Here is an 18,347-nt window from a genome sequence, read left to right as displayed (position 1 = left end):
GAGTCACTGCTTCAAAGCCGATAGGTAAGCCCTGAACAAAAGAGCAAACACAGCATTACGTACTATTGTTGGCGTTGTTTCTTTGGAGCTGTGGTTTCCACTTTTCTTCAACAACAGTTAGAGGTGATCTGGGTTGGCTGGAGGCAATATTGTTCTCATTGTCAGCTGTGGGGCAAGAGACAGGGATGTGTTAGAAGCACAAGATACTAATGCATAAAGCACAAAGAAGGAGAAACAATAGCCATTGGCTTAGTATTTACACTCATGTTTCCCTTAACTAAGGTGGCATCATTCTACTATACTCTCTGAAGTTTTTAAGTGGTTTTCAGTGAGATAGCACAGCACAATCAGAACCCTGAAAACYGTCTTTGGACTTACACCCATAACCTCCCACAGTGCAGCTGAAATGACACTGGCTTTTTTCTGTGCATCAGTGACATTGATGCCATTAGCACATCTTGAGAAATGTCTCTCTGTCAACTGGAGCTGCACACCAGGAGGAATAAGTCACGATGTTGCTCATGCAGCCTGATTGCCTACTGAGTCTCTTTCTGCACTGCAACTACTTCAGTTTCTAAACGAAGTTCAGCTCCTTTGTATCTAAGACCTTATTAGAACCTTCGTATACTGCTTTCCCACAGCAGAGAGAGCCAATCTCCCCTCAGGCTGCCCACTTCTGCCTCAGACTGGAAACACAAAGAAAAAACAAGTTTTCAGAAGGTGACCAAAAACTGTTCCTCCCTAAGACTGCAAAGATAGCAACTGCCCTAGGGATCTTTGTGTCCAGTTTCCTTATATGTGACAGCTAAACACTTTGGCCATCAGCCTTATGGGATTTTTCAGGGAAACATGGCCAAGATAGTAAATTTTGTGTTATATTCACATCTTTCCCTATTCTGTGCCCAAGAGCTTTGCCCTCACCCTGGTGAAGTTGGCCAGTCCTTAGTATGTTTCACTATGAAATTGTGCTCTGAAATAGGCTGGAAGCAACATTAAAGTGTACAATGAAGAGAAGCAGAAGAAGGAGGAGAAATAGAAAGAGATGACTGAATAGAAGGATGAAATTAAAAACAAGGAAGACAAAACAAGTCATCACAAAAACTCATCACAGCTGGACTCATCTCACCTGATTTTGGACATCTCTATTAGAGGCATCTCTCTTCAAGGTGGCCCCTTGTGGCTCCTTTTACACTCAGTGGTGCAAAACAAGCATGTTTAGAGTGTGATTCATTCATCTAGCCAGAATCAGATGACTCTTGTAGTATAAGATCTATCATACTTTGAACTCACCTGGAAATAATGACTTCCACTGATTATAAAGGGAGTTCAAGGTGACCAGCTCAGGTGGCAACATCTATAGTCTAGACACACCAACATGCAGTCAAATGAATCCTACCCCAGCACTCAAGGGGGCAGAGTATGAACTACAAGAACACCTTCTTAAAGCATGCACAGGTACTTTGCTCTGCAGCCCTGGTGCTGGGCAGAGCAGCAGGCATCAGAATGAATAGGAGAGGGCAAAGCTGCTTTCCTTTGTGCATGGCAATGACCTGGGAAAGAAGGGCAAGGGTCCAGAAACAAGCAATGATATAATGAAACTCTAGTGCCCTCTTACATACAAGTCCTCTCAAATTCGAGTAGCTCCGCGTGCTAACTGCTGGGGTGTTCTCAAAACTAGCTGGTAACAGCTGCACATTATGCAGTTATTAGATCAGGCCATTGCATTGGCCACAGACTGAATCAATACCTAAAAGAGGAAAATACAGAACTAGGACCAGAAACACAGGAAAACACAGAACCAGAGCCCAACCAGGGTAGATTCTGGGACTGCCTAGAAGACTATACATGCTTGTGTAATTCAGGGTACAGGGTGGTTGGTTTGTGGGGAGGACTGCCATGCTGAGGACTGCAGTCAGAGGCAGGTGTGGAAGAGAAGGGACAAGCTCCAGTGAATGCCTGCAATCAGATACATCTTTTTTCCCCCCAGCACTTGACTAGTTTACTTGCTCTAGAGCTAATGCCATGAGTGGCATTACAGGTGCCTACCTGCAGGCAGGCAAATGAGAATGCTGAGTGCTGGCTACTAACTTTGTTCACACGAACAAAGTTAGTAACATGAACTAACATAACCAACAACATGAAGGCTTTCTTGTCTTGAAAGGGGGAAGGGTGGGAGATGTTYTCTGTTCTTCCTCCCCCCTAACCCTTTATCTAAATTCACAATAATAGGGGATTATGTGCAAATATCTGTTAGCATTCTATAGGACATTAATGAGATTTGTGCACTTCAGTTTCATCTTCCTTATCAGGCAGTCTATGAACTATACAGATCATGCTTCTTTAATTTTTCTTCATGCCTCCAATCCTTTAATCCAGGCTCAGCCTAGTTGTTCTTCTATTTTTTTTTTTTGCTCTAGATTGTAGGAAGGGCATTATATGGTAGCATTCGACCTGAACAAAGTACCTTAAAGGGAGTCAAAGCTGTATATTGTACAGTATAATTACAGAACAAATTCTTCTGCGTTTTATTCTGCTGTTCTATTTCTGCCTTTCAGCCTCCAATTTACATTCTAATTGCTTCTTCTCATTGTGTAGCTGTTTTACGGAGCTATAATCTCCTCATATTATCTTTCAGCCTCCAGATTCAGCCCTCTGAAGGTCTGAAGTGCCAGTACGTCCCTGCTTTTGCTCCTCAAAGGCAGCCGTACATTCCCTGTCTTCAGTCACTTGTGAGAAGGGCTCAGTCACATGTCACATTTAGTTGGAAGAGATGAACAGTTTGTCTCAAATATGATTGAATCAAACTGGATTTCTGAATACACTAGCTGAGAGGAGTTTGACATGCATGGGCTTGYTCGAGCTCCACATCCCTGTCATGAAACATTCCTTGAGTACGGGCATATGGTCTGGTGCAACCTGCTGCTATGCCAGTGTCTCCAGTATGAGGTTCYTCTGCCACCAGTTCTGCTGACTACTGCAAGGCTTCTGCCTCTCAGATTGAAGAGTTGTTGTGCTTATGCTGACTGATGACTGTTTCTCAGATATGCAAATCCTCAAGCTCTAACAGGCTAGAAGGCAACAAGCCCTGTGACCAGAGTAACTATAAGCCCAGTGTAATCTCTACTTGTGCTCTGATTAAGCAAGGCTTCCAGAATCAAACACCCATAAAAGCTGTCTGTAGCTCTTATGCCTCATCATTTTGTCTTGCCCTCATCCCACAAGACCTGGAAAATAAACACTGCACAGTTTGCATCAAGTTGCACAGATTGGGAGGAAAGAYCGACATTTCTTCCAGACAAAGAGGCAGGAGCACAGTACACAGGCAAGCACCATGTACCCCAAGCACCTCGCAGGAAGGGATAGCCTGCTTGTTTACATGAGTTGGTTTGGGTGACAGGCTGGAGAAAGCATTGGAAGACGACATGGACATATTCGCTCTTGTCATACCAGTGAGACACTGAGGGAAGCTGCTCAGCAGAGCATAGTGATTTACAAACACACAAAGCAGGGAGAGTTGGGAAAATATAGTTTAACCAGAATAACCTTGAATGGGGAAGAAGAGATTTACTCATTGATTTAAGTGCATCTCTGCTAACGCTACACATGACAGATACCTGCTTCATCCAGCCCTGTTCCGTGTCGAAAGTAACTGCAGTAAGCAAGCCTGGACGCCACAAGTCATTTGTAAAGGAGAGAAAGAAGAAGCTGCAGCTAGCACTAGCCTAAATTTCTCAGCAGCTTACACATTGCCAGTGTAACTGCCACTCTTCCCTTTGATCCCCCTAGCCTTGGTTCCACCTTCGCAGCTCCTCTCCTCAATAGTGTCACCAAAAGCTGTAACTAAAAATGCTGCATTTCATTACCAGAAAACAGAACAAGGTGGCCAGGATACAGCTGGAAGGCACGCAGAGACTGCCTTCGACAAATGGCAAGAACAGACCCCCAACACCATGGATTCAAGTGCCAGCCCCAATCCCAAGCTGAGCTCYGCTGCTCCTCAGTGTACATAAAGTCCAATTACTCCGTATTAACCAGCTTACACTCTAATATAACACAACATCTACAAAGCTCAGCTCATACTGTTTTATAATAAACCACTATAAATGTTTATTTACAATATTATGAAGATGACAAAATAGCTGCTGAACAACACACGAAACTTGCACTAACATTGACCAATGAAAACTTGACTTGAGGAGCCATTTTCACAGATGAAGAACTCAAATAACACTTTCATTAAAACTAGGACTAAAACTAAAACATGAAAGAAAATAAGAACTTCAATTAATTCACTATTACAGAACTGAAAATACACTTTTTCTTGAGTCGTTTGTCCTTCCTTGCCACATTACTCAGAGCCTATTTGTAAAGAGAGCGCAAATGCAAGCACTGAATATACACCTCAACAGAGCACCTGTCTATCGGAGAACACATGCCTGTTAAAGGTGAATTAATTTCTAAATCTGCATCAATTTACTTGAGTTTTCATTCAGGAGAAAAAACAGAAAATTCTGCCAATATCCCCAAAAGTCTGTTTTGACATTCTTGAATATTCTGAATGCTGTGTTTGAAACAGCTTTTGTTTTGAAATTTAAAARTCTTCTCTTATATATTCAGGTAAAAAACAAAAACAGGTAATTCAATTGTAACTCCTCAGAGTARTATTTTGCAGATAGATTAGAATGAAACGAACACAACTGCTGAAATTGCACCTTTTTTTTGAGAACACATTTCAATCCTTTGCAGAACTCCAGGGAACACAAACACAAAAAAAGACTTGTGTGGGCAAAGGCTCTGCTGCCCTGCAAGAATTTTTGCTTCGTCTGCTTCTATGCGAACTACCCTTTCTGCAGGAGGGATATTATCTGCTGTAGRAGTGAGTGACCAATTAATGCTTATGAAATGAGCATTTCCTAAACACCTTTGGATAAGGGGAACTGGTAATCTGAAGTGCTCCATATTAGCGTGGCACGTATTTTTCTGYTCTTCCTATGGAAAGGAATAATATACATGATATATCCTGAGCCTTKCAGCCACTGCTATGTGCTCCAGGCTTTGAGTATCCTTTTTTTCCTGCAGGTGAAATTACTGGGGCTTGGGAAACTGTGAGCACGAGAAGCTCTATTGACACACAAAGGGGTCAACATCAGGCATCAGCGCAGAATTTAATTCTCCGCTTTAAGTGAGTCGAAGTGCCCAGCTTACCTGCATGGGACTGCATGTGCTCCAGGAGATTGTTATAAAACTGGAACTGGATTCCACAAGCTCCACAGGTGTAAGGTTCTGTTTGGGAGAAATCAGTTCAGAAGAATTATACAGAGTATGCAGGGAAGCAGCACACGTGCATACTTCAGTTCGTACAGTGGCTGTGCAGTGCTTTAGGGCCCAGTCCTTGCCACCTTGGCCAACTTGGGCACTTCACAGCAGTTTCTTAGAGCTGAACCTTCAGGGTTCAGGCTGGGGCTCAGGGAAGTGCTATGGCACGTGACTGCTTCCTGAATTTGGGTCAAACATGTGTGCACGTGCTTCACTTTACTCCTGTGAGAAGGTCCTAGATGGCAGAGGGACTGCTCACACTCTAAAGTGAAGAACCTGCAGGTGTGTTTGCGCGAGTGGGACTGTAGTCAATCTAATGACTCAAGAGGCTATCAGCTGACCAACAACAGGGTTTACTAGTCCATGCCTGTTGCAGGTTGTTTTAAGCATATTCTTGTTCTTTTTAAGCCTCAAACAAAGCCAGGTGAATTCATTTTACATCCAGTTCTGTCGAATTCCAGCCTCTTGCTGCCTTTTTGGAATAAGACAGGGAGCACTGGGCTATGAAAAATCCTGTCGCTTGGAAGCTGCGACACAAAGAAGAATCACGTGGGGAGTAAGGTGAACTTTTCGTGGCTGTCAACAACTGCAGTGAGACTGGGGAATGGCGAGTGCCAATGGGCTCAGTGGTAGCAAGCTGTCAAGGTAAGCAGAGGTGGAGGGGAAGAAGCACAGAAATCAGAGCTGTGCCAGAAGGCCAAGAGCAGAGCAGGAGAGCCATGTTGCCAGAGTAATACGGACGAGCTGGAGTCAGGGAAGAGCTGGGTGCATGATTCCTGTGCAAGTTGAAAGATATCCTTAGTTCTAATCTGCCAAGTATATTGAAAAATCTTTTTTCTTCCACCGAATTATGTTTGTGTTTGCAGCTGCTCAGTTTAAACAGTATGAGTTGAGTGCTTTAGTGACAGATGTAATACCAAGCTACAAGAGCTATGTTAACATCGCAATTTCCTTCTTTACCTCCAGGTATCCTAGCGTACTGCCACCATGTATGCTGTGGCATTGTATTTTGTAATAGTAGAAGGGACAAATGTGAACATTTGGCATATAAACAATTTTGCATATAAATACCTGGTGCACACACAGAACATTTTTTATTGCTACAATATACCAGAAATCTTTATCTAGATTTGAAGGGAAAAGCACATTCTGTGTCAATGAAATGTAAGAAAGCTACTGCACATATCCAAAAGTGCTAGTATCTAGTATGGAAAAGCCAAAATACATGAAAGTACAAGCCGGACTTCGCTATAACCTATGAAATGTCTCTGTCAGGTAGCAAAGAGCAGAATTTATCAGAGGAATTTGAGAGAAAAAACATAGAGAACCCTAGAATGGTTAATATAAGGTATACTTATATGCCATAAGGTTAAACACTCTGCCGCGACTTTCCCCTAAAACCTACAGCACTTTGAAATGATGGAGCCAGTTCCAACTGAAGCGGATCTGCTCGATGCTTTATTTAACTTAACATATYTTCTTGTGATGCAACTGTTGTATTTTGAGTCTAGTGACAAAACTTGGAAATACCATAACTAGATAACTGTCGTTCTAGAGAAAAGCAAGAGATTTGGCAGCTGAGTGATTGAATGTTTCTGTTGAAATCAGTAACAAAAAAGTTGTGGTAAAAATGCCATAAGGACTTCTCTGTTCAGAGTAAGACATACTTATTTGATCATTCAGATTTCTTTTGTAATTAACAGAAAGGAACAGACCCCATAAAGGTGAAAATCACCACTGGCAGTATTTCAATATGCCAGATGATTCATGTTTGACACACACCTACTTCTCACTGCTATTTATGGAGTCTAGACTACACATTTGGATGAAGATGTCTCAAATTAAGCGAGATAAATCCCAGTTCAGCGTAAAAATTAACATTTGATTAACCTACCTAAAAAAATCACCATCAAAGAGCCTACTGAAGTTTGACAGGTTCTTAGCAGGGCCAGAYCATCTCTGGTGCCCACAGCCAGAGCCACTTACGGAGCTATCAGTCTCCATTCTCTGTCCCATTACTCTGCTAGGGAMTCCTGCTCCTACAATTGAATTGGGAAGACAGAACATGCTGCGCATCTCTGGTGGTCCAGTATTTATTTGGAGATGGTGAACCTTGATTCCCTGAGATACTTTCAGATCTCWGTGTGCCATTTAATGTAAGTGGGCACACGCAGCCCCTTATGCCTGTAGTAATCTTGGGCAGAGAAGGAATGACAGAGCACTGTATCCTTCACTGCTGAAGCCTAAGGACTCTCTTCTCTGCTCCTAGACAAGTACACAAACTCCATGATTCCCCTAAACACAAGTTTCCAAGAAGCCATCAGCATAATCCTTTCCTTATCCTATTTACAGGGCATTTCTCCATGAAGTGCAATTGCTCACATCCATCCAAGCACTCTCCACATACCATTTCTCACATTTATACTAAAACAGAAGAGAAAAATATCCTCACTGTTCTTTCCCAGCCCATTTTGTCTCGCTGAGCTGCTTTATCTTCCTCCTGTTTTATTCTCAGCCGTTCTGCTATCATAAAGCTGTGCATCCTTTCTTCTAGCCTCTCCCCTTGCTTCTCTCCCCTTCACTCCCTTCCATCTTTCTCTGCTGGGCTCTCTCCATCCCCATCCATCATGTCGAGCCATCAGGGTCTTAATAGCCCTTCACCTCCAACTCTTCCCTCTGCCACTACAATGTACTGTGTCTCCAGTGCACTCTGTGAAAGACTCTCATTCTCATTTGTGATTCTTTTCAGAAAAATCCTGTTCATTTTTAAYCTACTTGCAAAAGCCTCCTCTTCTGCCTTGCTATGGAAACATCCAGCCCAGGAAACAAACCCAGCATCTCTATGTGCTTGGCTCTTGTTCTCACCTCTCTGGCCCAATAAAACACTGGCTGTACCTATGGGTTCATCCAATAAAGTGGGTTGGGAAATAGATGTTTTCCGTTAATGGTGTTTTTTTTTCTTTTTATTTTGTCATTAAGCATGTCCACCATTAGGGGACGGTATCTAAAAATAGTTCACCTAAATTAAATAAATTTGAAGTATTTTTTTTTCAAACTACAAAATATATCTCAAGTGAAAAGTGCATTCAAAAACTAATTTCTCATGCTAAAAAAGCTTAAACATATTCCAAATACTTCCTCCCAATATTTACAGCAAAGATTCATTTAAGTCTATGGTTTGCCACAAAAGGAAATAAGTTAAAATCAGGGTAAAATTTAAATTCATCAAAAACTCATCAAACAATTCAGAAGTGTTCCTTGGGGAGGAGGGGAGAGATGCTTGGGGAAGATGTGTAGAGTCCATTTGGGAACGAACTCATTTTATTTCCCAGTGCCTTCYTGACCCTCACACTTTTCAGATGCCAATCTCTAAGTCCCTTATGCTCCACACTGCAGAGAGCTGGGAAGTCAGGCCAAGTTGGAAAGAGGGTGGGAGGCATCTGGAGCTAAAAGAGGAAGGGAGAGGGGTCTGAAAGGTGGAGAGAAAAAACGGAGAATCTGTGTTTAGAGCCAGGCGAAAAGTCACAACTGGAAGAGAACTGTTCATCTGGGCTTGCACTCACAGCAAGTAAATCCTCCCTCCCTTTGATTTCTGCTTGCAACTCAAAGGTAGAATTAACTGGAAAAATCTGTTTGACAAAAATGCTCTCAACATCTCTGTGAGCCATGCTTCTGCTCCTTCCTTCTCCCTTAGAGCACAGCTCCTTTCATGCCACTGCAGGACCTCTGCTTTTCCCTTCTCTAAAGGGAATTTTCAGCTCTCCTCTTCCTTGTTTAAACTGGGGTTTACAGCATCCAGAGAGGATCTTTTCTCCAGCAAGTGGTTTGAACTCAGCCAGATGTGTGCAGATTCTCCCCAGGAGAATCTGGTTCATGCCCAGACTGTTTAAGACCAATGCATTCTCGAGAGATTTAGACCAATCTCTCTCCTATGCAATGGAATAAAGCACCTGAAAAAAAGGATTTTCAGATACAGTCAATGTATCTGAAATGCTTCCAGAACGCTGTGGTGCAATCATGCACCCAAACCTCCACTGGCATCTCTAGCTCTCTAGCACAGCACACCACTCCTCCTTAAGGACATTTCTTTTCAACCTCCCATGGAGTTTCTGATTCTCTGTTCCTGGACTTTTCCTGTCCCACTATTGCTTTTATAACATGTAAATACTAGTTCTAGTATATGAGGTAAGAAATACTGGTTCTCTAAGGCTTCTCTTCTGTAATAACCCTTCAAATAGCCTAAGCCACACATTCCTACAAGACTCCTGTCACTGAGGCAATGTACAGTGTATAAATAGGTCAGATGTGCCCTCACACACCTCCTAGCACAAAATTGAACTGAGCAGTGGGCCTCTGGGAGTTGTTGCCAGAAAAGGGTATCTGCTATGACAGCTCCACTCCCCTGATCTGATTAGCTACACAYGCCGGGACAGGTTCACACATCACCTCACAACCAGGATCTGAGCCTCTCCTTTCCATCTCAGCTCTSTCAGTGCAGGTATAAGGAAAGCTATGACCCACCTGCACACCACGCCCCCAGGAAGAACAACTCTGCTCTCCAACAGCCCCAAATGGTTTTGGTGGCTAAAACAAAGCAGGAGCATCAGTTATGCAGGCAGCTTAGAGAATTCTGTACTCCAGAAGGGCTTCCAGGAAGCCTGTTCCACACTGCTGGGCTGCATGGACTAAACAAACCTTCTCCTTTCTTCATTACCCTTCATCGCTTCTCAGGAACCACTCCTCTTTCTGCTCTACCTCTGAGAGGGCAGAAGCAATAGTATCCCCTCTCGATGAGAGGGGCAGCCATTCACCTGATGTGCTCAGACAGGCTCCTGGATCTAACTTGGAGCCATCTGCCTCTTACCAATGCCAGGTGCTGTGATCTTTCCAGCTCCATTCCCTTGGCATGCGCTCAGGAGCAGGGTGTTCTTTCTGCAAGCCACCTCCGCATTTGTATTCTTGCAGGCAGCTGGCAGCTGCTAACCATGTGCTTTTGCCAGCTGCTTTCTGGCTGTGCACTTGGCTTGCTCAGGGACTGAGCGAGTTGGGACTCCAATTCACATCTGTAACAACAGCTCCCAGAACCCCACAAGCCCACCTAGATTGTTCCAAGGGCTACAGATAGGGCAAACATTACTGAGGGCATGGAGGGCTTAGTGAGGGAGCAAGCTCTCTCCACCTCTGGAACACCCCCCTGGTAGCTTCCCCTCTCTGTCTCCCAAAGTTGTGGCACTTCTGCCCCTGTGTCAGAGCAGCACACCAGCCCTGGGCCTGAGGGGCTTATACCAGCAATATGAATCCAGCAAACCCTGCATAAGAAAGCTGCRCATGTGCTGCCACTCTCTGTACCCAGACCGTCAACCCTAAGACCACTCTGATTCTCATTAGACACGAGTGGCTGCCACACTCACAGATCTCCATCAACTGCTACAGCTAGGGCTAAAAACCAATTACTATATTCCAAAGACTGCAGCTGGACCAGACCTGCCAGCCCCCAACTGCCCYGTCAGAACCTGATAAGGCCGTTAGTCCTCATTTGGCACAGGCACATAATGTCCTGTCCTTTCTGTCTAGGTTCTTCCTTCCTTGCTCCCAAGAGGGGGTTGCTGATCTCTGACCCTTGAATACTTGCCACTTGGCCAAATGTACAGGCCATTCCCCTTAGCAGTCTCTCACCATCTACCTGCCTTTCAGGCTAACAGTCAGGGGTTCTGTGCTCTCAGCCTGTCACGTGTCACTTGGCGACACTCAGTATCTCTTAAGTCATTCTAACAAATGTTTCCTGCCCTGTTCAAGGGCCTGGATTAATCTTTCTAACTTCACACAACCTTCCTCCACACTTGTCTCTCAGGGGATTGGGAGATAAACTCAGCAGGCTGCTCCAGYGCATGAGGAATTGACTCTCTTCTCCCTTGTTTCCACAGCTTGCTCCTCCTAGCTACTGCTCAACACAAAGCAGGTGGAAGGCAGGGGGTGAAGTAAGCCCAAAGTTCACCTTTACAGAATCACAACAGGTAGCATCACCTCAGAGCACTTCCCCTTCACAGATTGAAATCCCAACCACTAGTTAATTTTGCTTGGATGGCTAGGCTGTGACCTGTGCATAAGATCCCGCAGTTTGCATGTGGCAGACTGTGGCCTCGCTGCTCTGGTGAATCCTAAAAAATAACCYGGTTCACAAACAAGCCAAAAGCCCCCTAAAAAAACTCCTGCAATGCTGATGACTCAACATCTACCACAACATTCTCAGACATCACTAAATAGCACAGAGGACAAGACTTCTGGGGTGCCACTGCTCCCCTAGCCACCTCTTGAAAACWAACCTTTCACACAGTGCAGACTAAAGCCATCAAGCAAGGCGAGCAATCAGAAATTCTGGTCAAAAGAATATTTTCTGCAGGACTTGGGCTACTGCAAGAGTTCTCCCATGGGTTCACGTCAGGCCACAGCTATGAGGCACTTCACTGCAGAAGTCAGGGAAGCTGGAGAGCCTGCACAGCAGCAGCAGATCAGCTCTACTTGATCCCTGAAACGTGCTGAGCAGGGAGTCTTGCAGAGCAAGGCTTTGGGCATCTCCTATCCTCCATGCTCTGTCCCTTCTCACATACAGCTGAGCTACTTGCAGGAGATGCTGMAGAAGGGGAGTCTTCACAAAAGAGTAGGTAGATCACGAACTGGAACCTCAGAGTTCAGGMTGCCACACTAGCCCTGCCATCTCCTTGGCTATTGCGATACGTTTAGAGGCYTTCTGCAAGACAGCAAGCTTTTAGCCTAAACTTGGCAGCAGAAAGTCTGTTCGTGTAATGGCAAATGTTGTGTGGGCCAGTCTGGTCCACATGCCACCAGAGAAGGCAGGAARAGTGTACAATAATGAACACATGACAGGTGCCTGGCTGCACGGTGTCTACACTGGTCCCCCGCTCTCCTTCCACCCACCATCATCTCCCACCTCTTCCTCTGATTTCTTCTTCCTCCTTCACTATCCCCTTCCACTCACAGTACACTATACGGACCTAGCAGGCATTTCTCTTGACCTGGGGAGTTGTTGCTGTGCCACTCCCTTTTCACTGCCTGCAGCAATTCACTTATTGCTTCAACTCTTTCTCACTAGAGGAGGAAGATAGAGCAAAGACAGAATTCAGAGCGTGGTCGCGGAACGTAGCAGCCTCCCCCACCTTATAGCCAGTGTTAAGTATGAAGAGCAGTCACCTGAGCACCTGTGACTCCACATAAAAGGCAATTGGGATGTTGAGAGGACATTGGGCAAGGCTGCCAAAGAGGCAGAGACCGAGCCTGGCCAGCAACACTTGCATGAAACATCAAGTTAAAATGAAAGCRAACTGCTGGAGATCTCTGGTTTCCAAGATCCCCACATCCCTGTTATGCTTGGACACACATCACAGTGGGCCAAGGCTTTGACAAGCAGAGCCCCAGTGCCCTGAGATGGGCACTTCTAAAGTGACAGAGCTACTTTCCATCAACATGTGAATCACACTGCACCAAGCCAGGAGTCTAACTCCACAGAGTTCTTCTGGGRCAAAATATTTGGAAAATCATAATGAGCAGGAAATTACCCCAAACATGTCCCATCTGCCAGCAGAAAAGAGCTACTCTACAGTCAACAGTTCTCAGTGGAATCTCACTCTCATTTCTGAGTTTTCCCAAGAAGTGGGTGCATACTGCAGAGTGCAAACAAACAAGCTGCAAGTAAGCAGTGCCAGGGGAGTGCAAACACCCACCCCAGGTTGTTTCCAACAGACTCACAAGTTCAGTTAGAAACTCAAGYGCTGTAGCGTCCCCATGCATGGGTACTTCATTCTCCTACCCAGTACCAAAGAGCTTTCCTCTCCAAAACCAAGAGGATGCACTGGATGTTGGCTAGTAGGCACAAAACAGTATCCTTCCCCAGGAAGGCTACTTCCACCCCTCTCCACTCTGAACAAGGCATGCTATCTTGGGTCATCCAGACTAGTCGGCCAAGTGCTCTCTGATACCTTTATAAAACCTTAGAGCAGCAGCAGTTGTCGAACCCTCTTAAATCTTCTGATCCACATGGAACTAACATTCACAGTCAGTTGCACAATTTAAAACATCTTTCCCCAGGGCTATTATTAGACACTTTTATTACCGCTTTCAGTATATATATATCTGCAGTGAACAAAACTCTGGAGTAAAGACAGCAGGCTGTATAAGCTAACACTGAGAAAAAACAGCATTTGTGCTTAAGTTAAATAAATCACCCTAATTCCCACGTTAACTCGTGCTGCCACATCTAAGCCAGAGAAAAGAGGAGAACTCAGTTTGGGGCCAAGACTGAATATGTGTCAAGAGCATTTAGGAGAAAGTGTTTTGCCATTTAACAGAAAATGCCCTGAGCTCACTGTACATGAGTTAAATCCAGCAGTCAATTGAACAACCGACATCAGTGCAGGGAGGCAGGGCCCTCAGGCAGCACTATCCTCCACAAGAACATCCACATTTCAACACTTCCACCCACATTGTGATGAAAAACAAATGCAAAAGAACTGTGAGGAAAACTTCWCAATGTTTTCTCTTCAACGTTTCCACTAGCTAGAGTCACTGTATCTTCATACACCTTTGACCCAAACTGATGAAACAATGCATTTCAAACCATCAGCAGTCTCTCAAAAAAAATGCCACCACGCACCAAAGTAAGTAGAAGTKTCTTGAAAACAGAACTTTTGTCATTTCCACCTATCCCAAACAGTAGAAGGTGTTATGAAGCATCCTTTTAAAAACGGAAGCTCCAAATGCACAGTTCTTAAATTTGTTGGYACTGAATTTGATTTCTCTTCTGATGTTCGTATTTCAAACGAAAGTCTCGTTTATTTCTCAGRTTTGTAAATGGAAAAAGAACAAGTATTCTTTCTCATCGTGGCGATGTTCAGGACACACCACCCCAAAGTGTCCATACACTCAGAGCTGATTCASGCTAAGCGACAGCAGTTCTAGACTGTGAGATTAGCACAGGTAGTATCACCCCCAAAAAACAGACAAAAGCCAAGCAGCAGTAATTCACGTAAAAYAAAGGAAGAAGTTCCACCTATTAGAAACATCAGGGACATGAGGCAAAATCTTCAGTAGAGACCACCTGYRTCAACCCAGTACAAACCTGCTCTCRCGCATTTGCTCACCACCATGCCCTGGGCTCCCATTTCTCATCTGCAGATTTAGGCCAAAGGGAATTGAATCTGGGAAGTTGTTCAGTGAGTTCAGCCATCAGAACAAGCTTTCCTGTGTATACGTGCAACTCAAACATGATTTTCAGTCTTCAAACTTTAGTTTTTCAGAATTGGTATTACTGGCAAATTTCACAAAACTTAATTCCCAAAAGGCTGTGAGCCCAAGTGGTTTAGCAGCCACATATTGCACTGAAACACCCAGAAGGACTTCTGTCACCTTTTAACCTGAAATCAGAGCTATGAAAGTGAGACATTTTATTCTTTGACATCTGGACTCATAAAGGCTGCAGCGTGGAAGTCCCCGCCTATGCGCGCCACAGACATCCATCACACTTACTTTGTAAAAGCGGGAAAGGATTTGAAATCAGGGGACTTGCGGTTTCTGCAAAAAAGAAAGAGATTTAAATATTGAGACTGGCAGAGATCTTGCTGCATGCTACACAGCTCTGCCTATCAGTTCACTTATGCTTACTCTGCACTTCCAGATTTAACTGTGGCAGGATGGGGATGACAAATTTCTACAAGTCCAGCTGTGAATTTTCTCTCAGCATCTTGCCAGGTTTCTCATGACTGAGAATCTGCTTCTTTCCTTCCCATTTTGAAAAGTCCAGAGATTTTTTCTAACATACATCCAATGCTACAGTAGTGTGAACAGTCAAGTGGTGAGGGCCAGCATAAGAAAAGCTGCAGGGAGGGGAAGGAGCCCTTTAGAAATGCTCTTGTTGAGGCTCCAGGTGCAAATACCCTGATATACCATGCACCTTCCTCAAACTCCCTGTATGCCTGGAAGGCTGGGAAGGAAAAACAGGGTGTTTTTAACCTCATCAGATGAAGTGACAAAGGAAATGGTTCCTAAGTGTTACTTCAGAGTGAGAGTACACATATTCTGTTGAGCACAGAACACTATAAATTGTCTTATCTTTGAGAGATGACTGAAAGGAATAGAAACCCTGGATTCTCAACTGGCCCTTGRTCAACCCTCAGTGGCTATTTCCATTCCATGCCATAGTGCACTGGAACAGACACAGCAAATCTCAACACCTCAGACTGCCCTGCGCAGTTTCCTACAGTTGCAGATGAGATCCCCTACTGTCAAACCCACATGAAAAGGAAGAAACTATTACAGTGTTAATTACTCATCAATTCAATGCACTTATGAAATGGTCCCAGGTGCAAAGTTCTAAGTTGATGCATCAGTGAAAGAGGCTCTTAGGGCTGACAAACCTGTACTGGTTTGTTTGGAAGAAAAACTTAACTGGGTCTTTCTGGTCAACCTCAGAGGTCAAGCATGGTGAGGCTTTGCGCTAAATATTTCAGTGTGACAAGAACCTGTGCYGCCAAAGAGGGCTTCAGCTGGCAGRGCCAGCTGGTAACAAATGGAAATGAAGGCATGGATGATGCTAGGCAAAGATATGAACAGACAGTGCTATGGAAGAGGTTAGGCATGGAAGGCACTAGCAGGATACAGAATGCTGCCAGTCGATTAACACATCTGTATTACCTGCTGAAGCACTTTAAGTGCTATCTACAGCTGATAAAGTCTGTATCTAGAGGAAGATCTTCACTGAAATAGGCTCCTAAACTAGTTCTACTGAGCAGTTGAATAGGGCAGACTCCTGTAGGCGCCACTCTTACTATCTCTGCTCTCCTCCACTGCTTTGGGAAGCACTGCACATATTTCATGAACACAAGGATGTTTACTAGTCAGTCCTAGAGCTTCAGTTTTAAAGGGCTCCCACAGCATCCAGAAGTGAGTAAACTTTTGAAGGTCAAAAAGCAACATTTAACCTCCACCCAAAAGTGAACCTGACCTGGAAGGATAGTATATGCATACATCATTTAACAAATCCCAACATACATTCCTAAGGCCAGATTTGGCACGAGTCACATTATTTTCCAGTCAGTAGTGTTAATGCGATCTCACTTTTATGTTGACTCCCTATACAAGTGAAAAATATTCTCAATCTGCAATATGAGTTCAGGCCACTCACTAAATATTAATATGGTATTTTAAGTCAAGGATTGTTGGGCATTTTCTGGTTCTTATATTACAAGCCATTATGTTATCCATGTACTGTGCTGTCCTTGCGCCTTAGCACAGTCAAGTCTACCAAAGCCGCCTATACTCTCAGACAAGCTGTGAAAGTGCCATAGCTTGCCTCCCAGTAGTTCAGCTTTTCCTAGGGTTTTGCTAATCTTTCATTCCACAGATTCTCCAGGCAAGACAGAAACGTGAGTTCACCTTTTTCCCCACACCCTGGTCTATCAGTGGCACTTTCCTCTATGTCCTGTCCAGCGCTAGCATGGCACAGTATCTATGTTTGGAGATTGCAATCCAAACTTCATATCTCTAGCTGCTTGTTCACGATTTTGCTGACTGCTCACACTGTTGCCTCAATGTCTTTCACATTTATTGTCTTGATATCCCTTCCAATGAGCTGGTGTCTCAGAGCTCTTGAGTAACTGGCAGGTTTTCATCCACAGAGACTTGTTGCTGAGTGGTTATGTTAATCCAGATATTTTTCTTCCTKTCTACAAATAACCTGCTCAACATGACAAGTCTGGAGTAACTTAAACGAACATGGCACCAGAAATTAACAGTTCACTCCTGGAAAACTTGATTCCACACAGATGCCCAGTGGACACAGGGAGGCATATTTATGCAATGGAGCAAAGTGACTCTTCCYGGCTGAGGCCTCTTCCCACATTACTTTTCTGTTAATTCTGAGAACTGCAGTCTGRTAGTAATCTTTAATCTGGGCATATCATTTTTTAGGCTATTTTTAAAAATGCAGTTCCATGCACAGGTAATTGTGTTGCCCTATAGTGAGCAGTACCTGTGCTCTGTACAGTTTAATTAAGACAGCAAGTGAGCTCTCCTAACGACAAACTCCCCTTTCCCCCTCCCGCCTCCTCACTCCTCTAACTCAGCCATTAGCAAGCTCGGAGCTGGTGCCCCTCCAACTCAGAGGAAAGACAGCAGTCACAGGCTYTTAAGTCATGAATCAGTCACTAGATGATAAAGATATTTACCAAAAGATGAATCCATGCACTTGAATGGAATTTATATTTTGCGCTTCAGTCCAGCTGACATAATCTGSAAGACAACCGGGTGTGTCTTGGGAGGCAAGGGCATTTGGGGTTGGCAGTGCTAACACCAGATTGCAATCAACAATCAAGAATTATTACACCTTGAGCATTAAAGTCACACTTACCCACCAAAGTTCCTAGCTTATAAGTCACATATCTTCCCAAGAAGAAATCCAATCAGACAGGCGAGATGATCACTGGACTACAGAGAAAGACTGTAAGAGGATGTTGGGCTCATAGTAGAATKAAGGAAGATCCCAGGGTTATTAACACACCTGGCTGCCTCCACCTTTATGTCTACCAYGATCTCCTGCACTTCAGTGCAAAACTGCTTTTTTTGACTGACTGGCAGCTGGAGGACCTGAATATTCTCACTCTGTAGCAAGAGCTTCCATCTGCTCATGTCTCTTCAGTACACAGCAAYGCTGACATCAGTCTCAGCATAACATGTGGTTTCCTTCATCCCAAAAGTCRGGCAAAAGCTACTGCTGGGTGGCTTTTTCATCTTGGCCATATTATGGCAYTTGGCATCAGGACATGATAAGGAATTAAACTGTCATTGCAATCAAAGTGACACAGGGGTTCAAGCAGACACTACGTCTGCTTCCATCACCACCCAGTGCAGCCTCAAAACAGATTTAAACCATGAGTTTAACACTGATTTGCACTATGCCTTTTTAACACCTACTATAAAACTAAAGGTCAATTCTGCTCAGCTGCTAAGCAAGAATGAAATAC

At 44.2% G+C, this 18,347-nt stretch overlaps 1 protein-coding gene across 1 annotated transcript in view; it reads right to left on the bottom strand.

Moving 5' to 3' along the window:
* The window catches only part of ZNF618 (zinc finger protein 618), a 107,500-nt gene that overhangs the window by 10,131 nt on the left and 79,022 nt on the right, over nucleotides 1-18,347 (bottom strand). The window contains exons 14-16 of the mRNA XM_085320084.1: nucleotides 14,857-14,901; nucleotides 5,206-5,283; nucleotides 64-165 (exon numbers count right to left, since the gene is read on the bottom strand). Of these exons, the coding sequence (XP_085176210.1) occupies nucleotides 64-165; nucleotides 5,206-5,283; nucleotides 14,857-14,901 (225 nt within the window). The remainder of the gene's footprint in view (nucleotides 1-63; nucleotides 166-5,205; nucleotides 5,284-14,856; nucleotides 14,902-18,347) is intronic.

Source organism: Rhea americana, unplaced genomic scaffold, assembly GCF_003343005.1.
Source record: "Rhea americana isolate MKP2758 unplaced genomic scaffold, rheAme1 scaffold_61, whole genome shotgun sequence".
Taxonomy (NCBI): domain Eukaryota; kingdom Metazoa; phylum Chordata; class Aves; order Rheiformes; family Rheidae; genus Rhea; species Rhea americana.
Note: the sequence above shows the minus strand (reverse complement) of the source record. Positions and strands in the feature narration are given on the sequence as shown.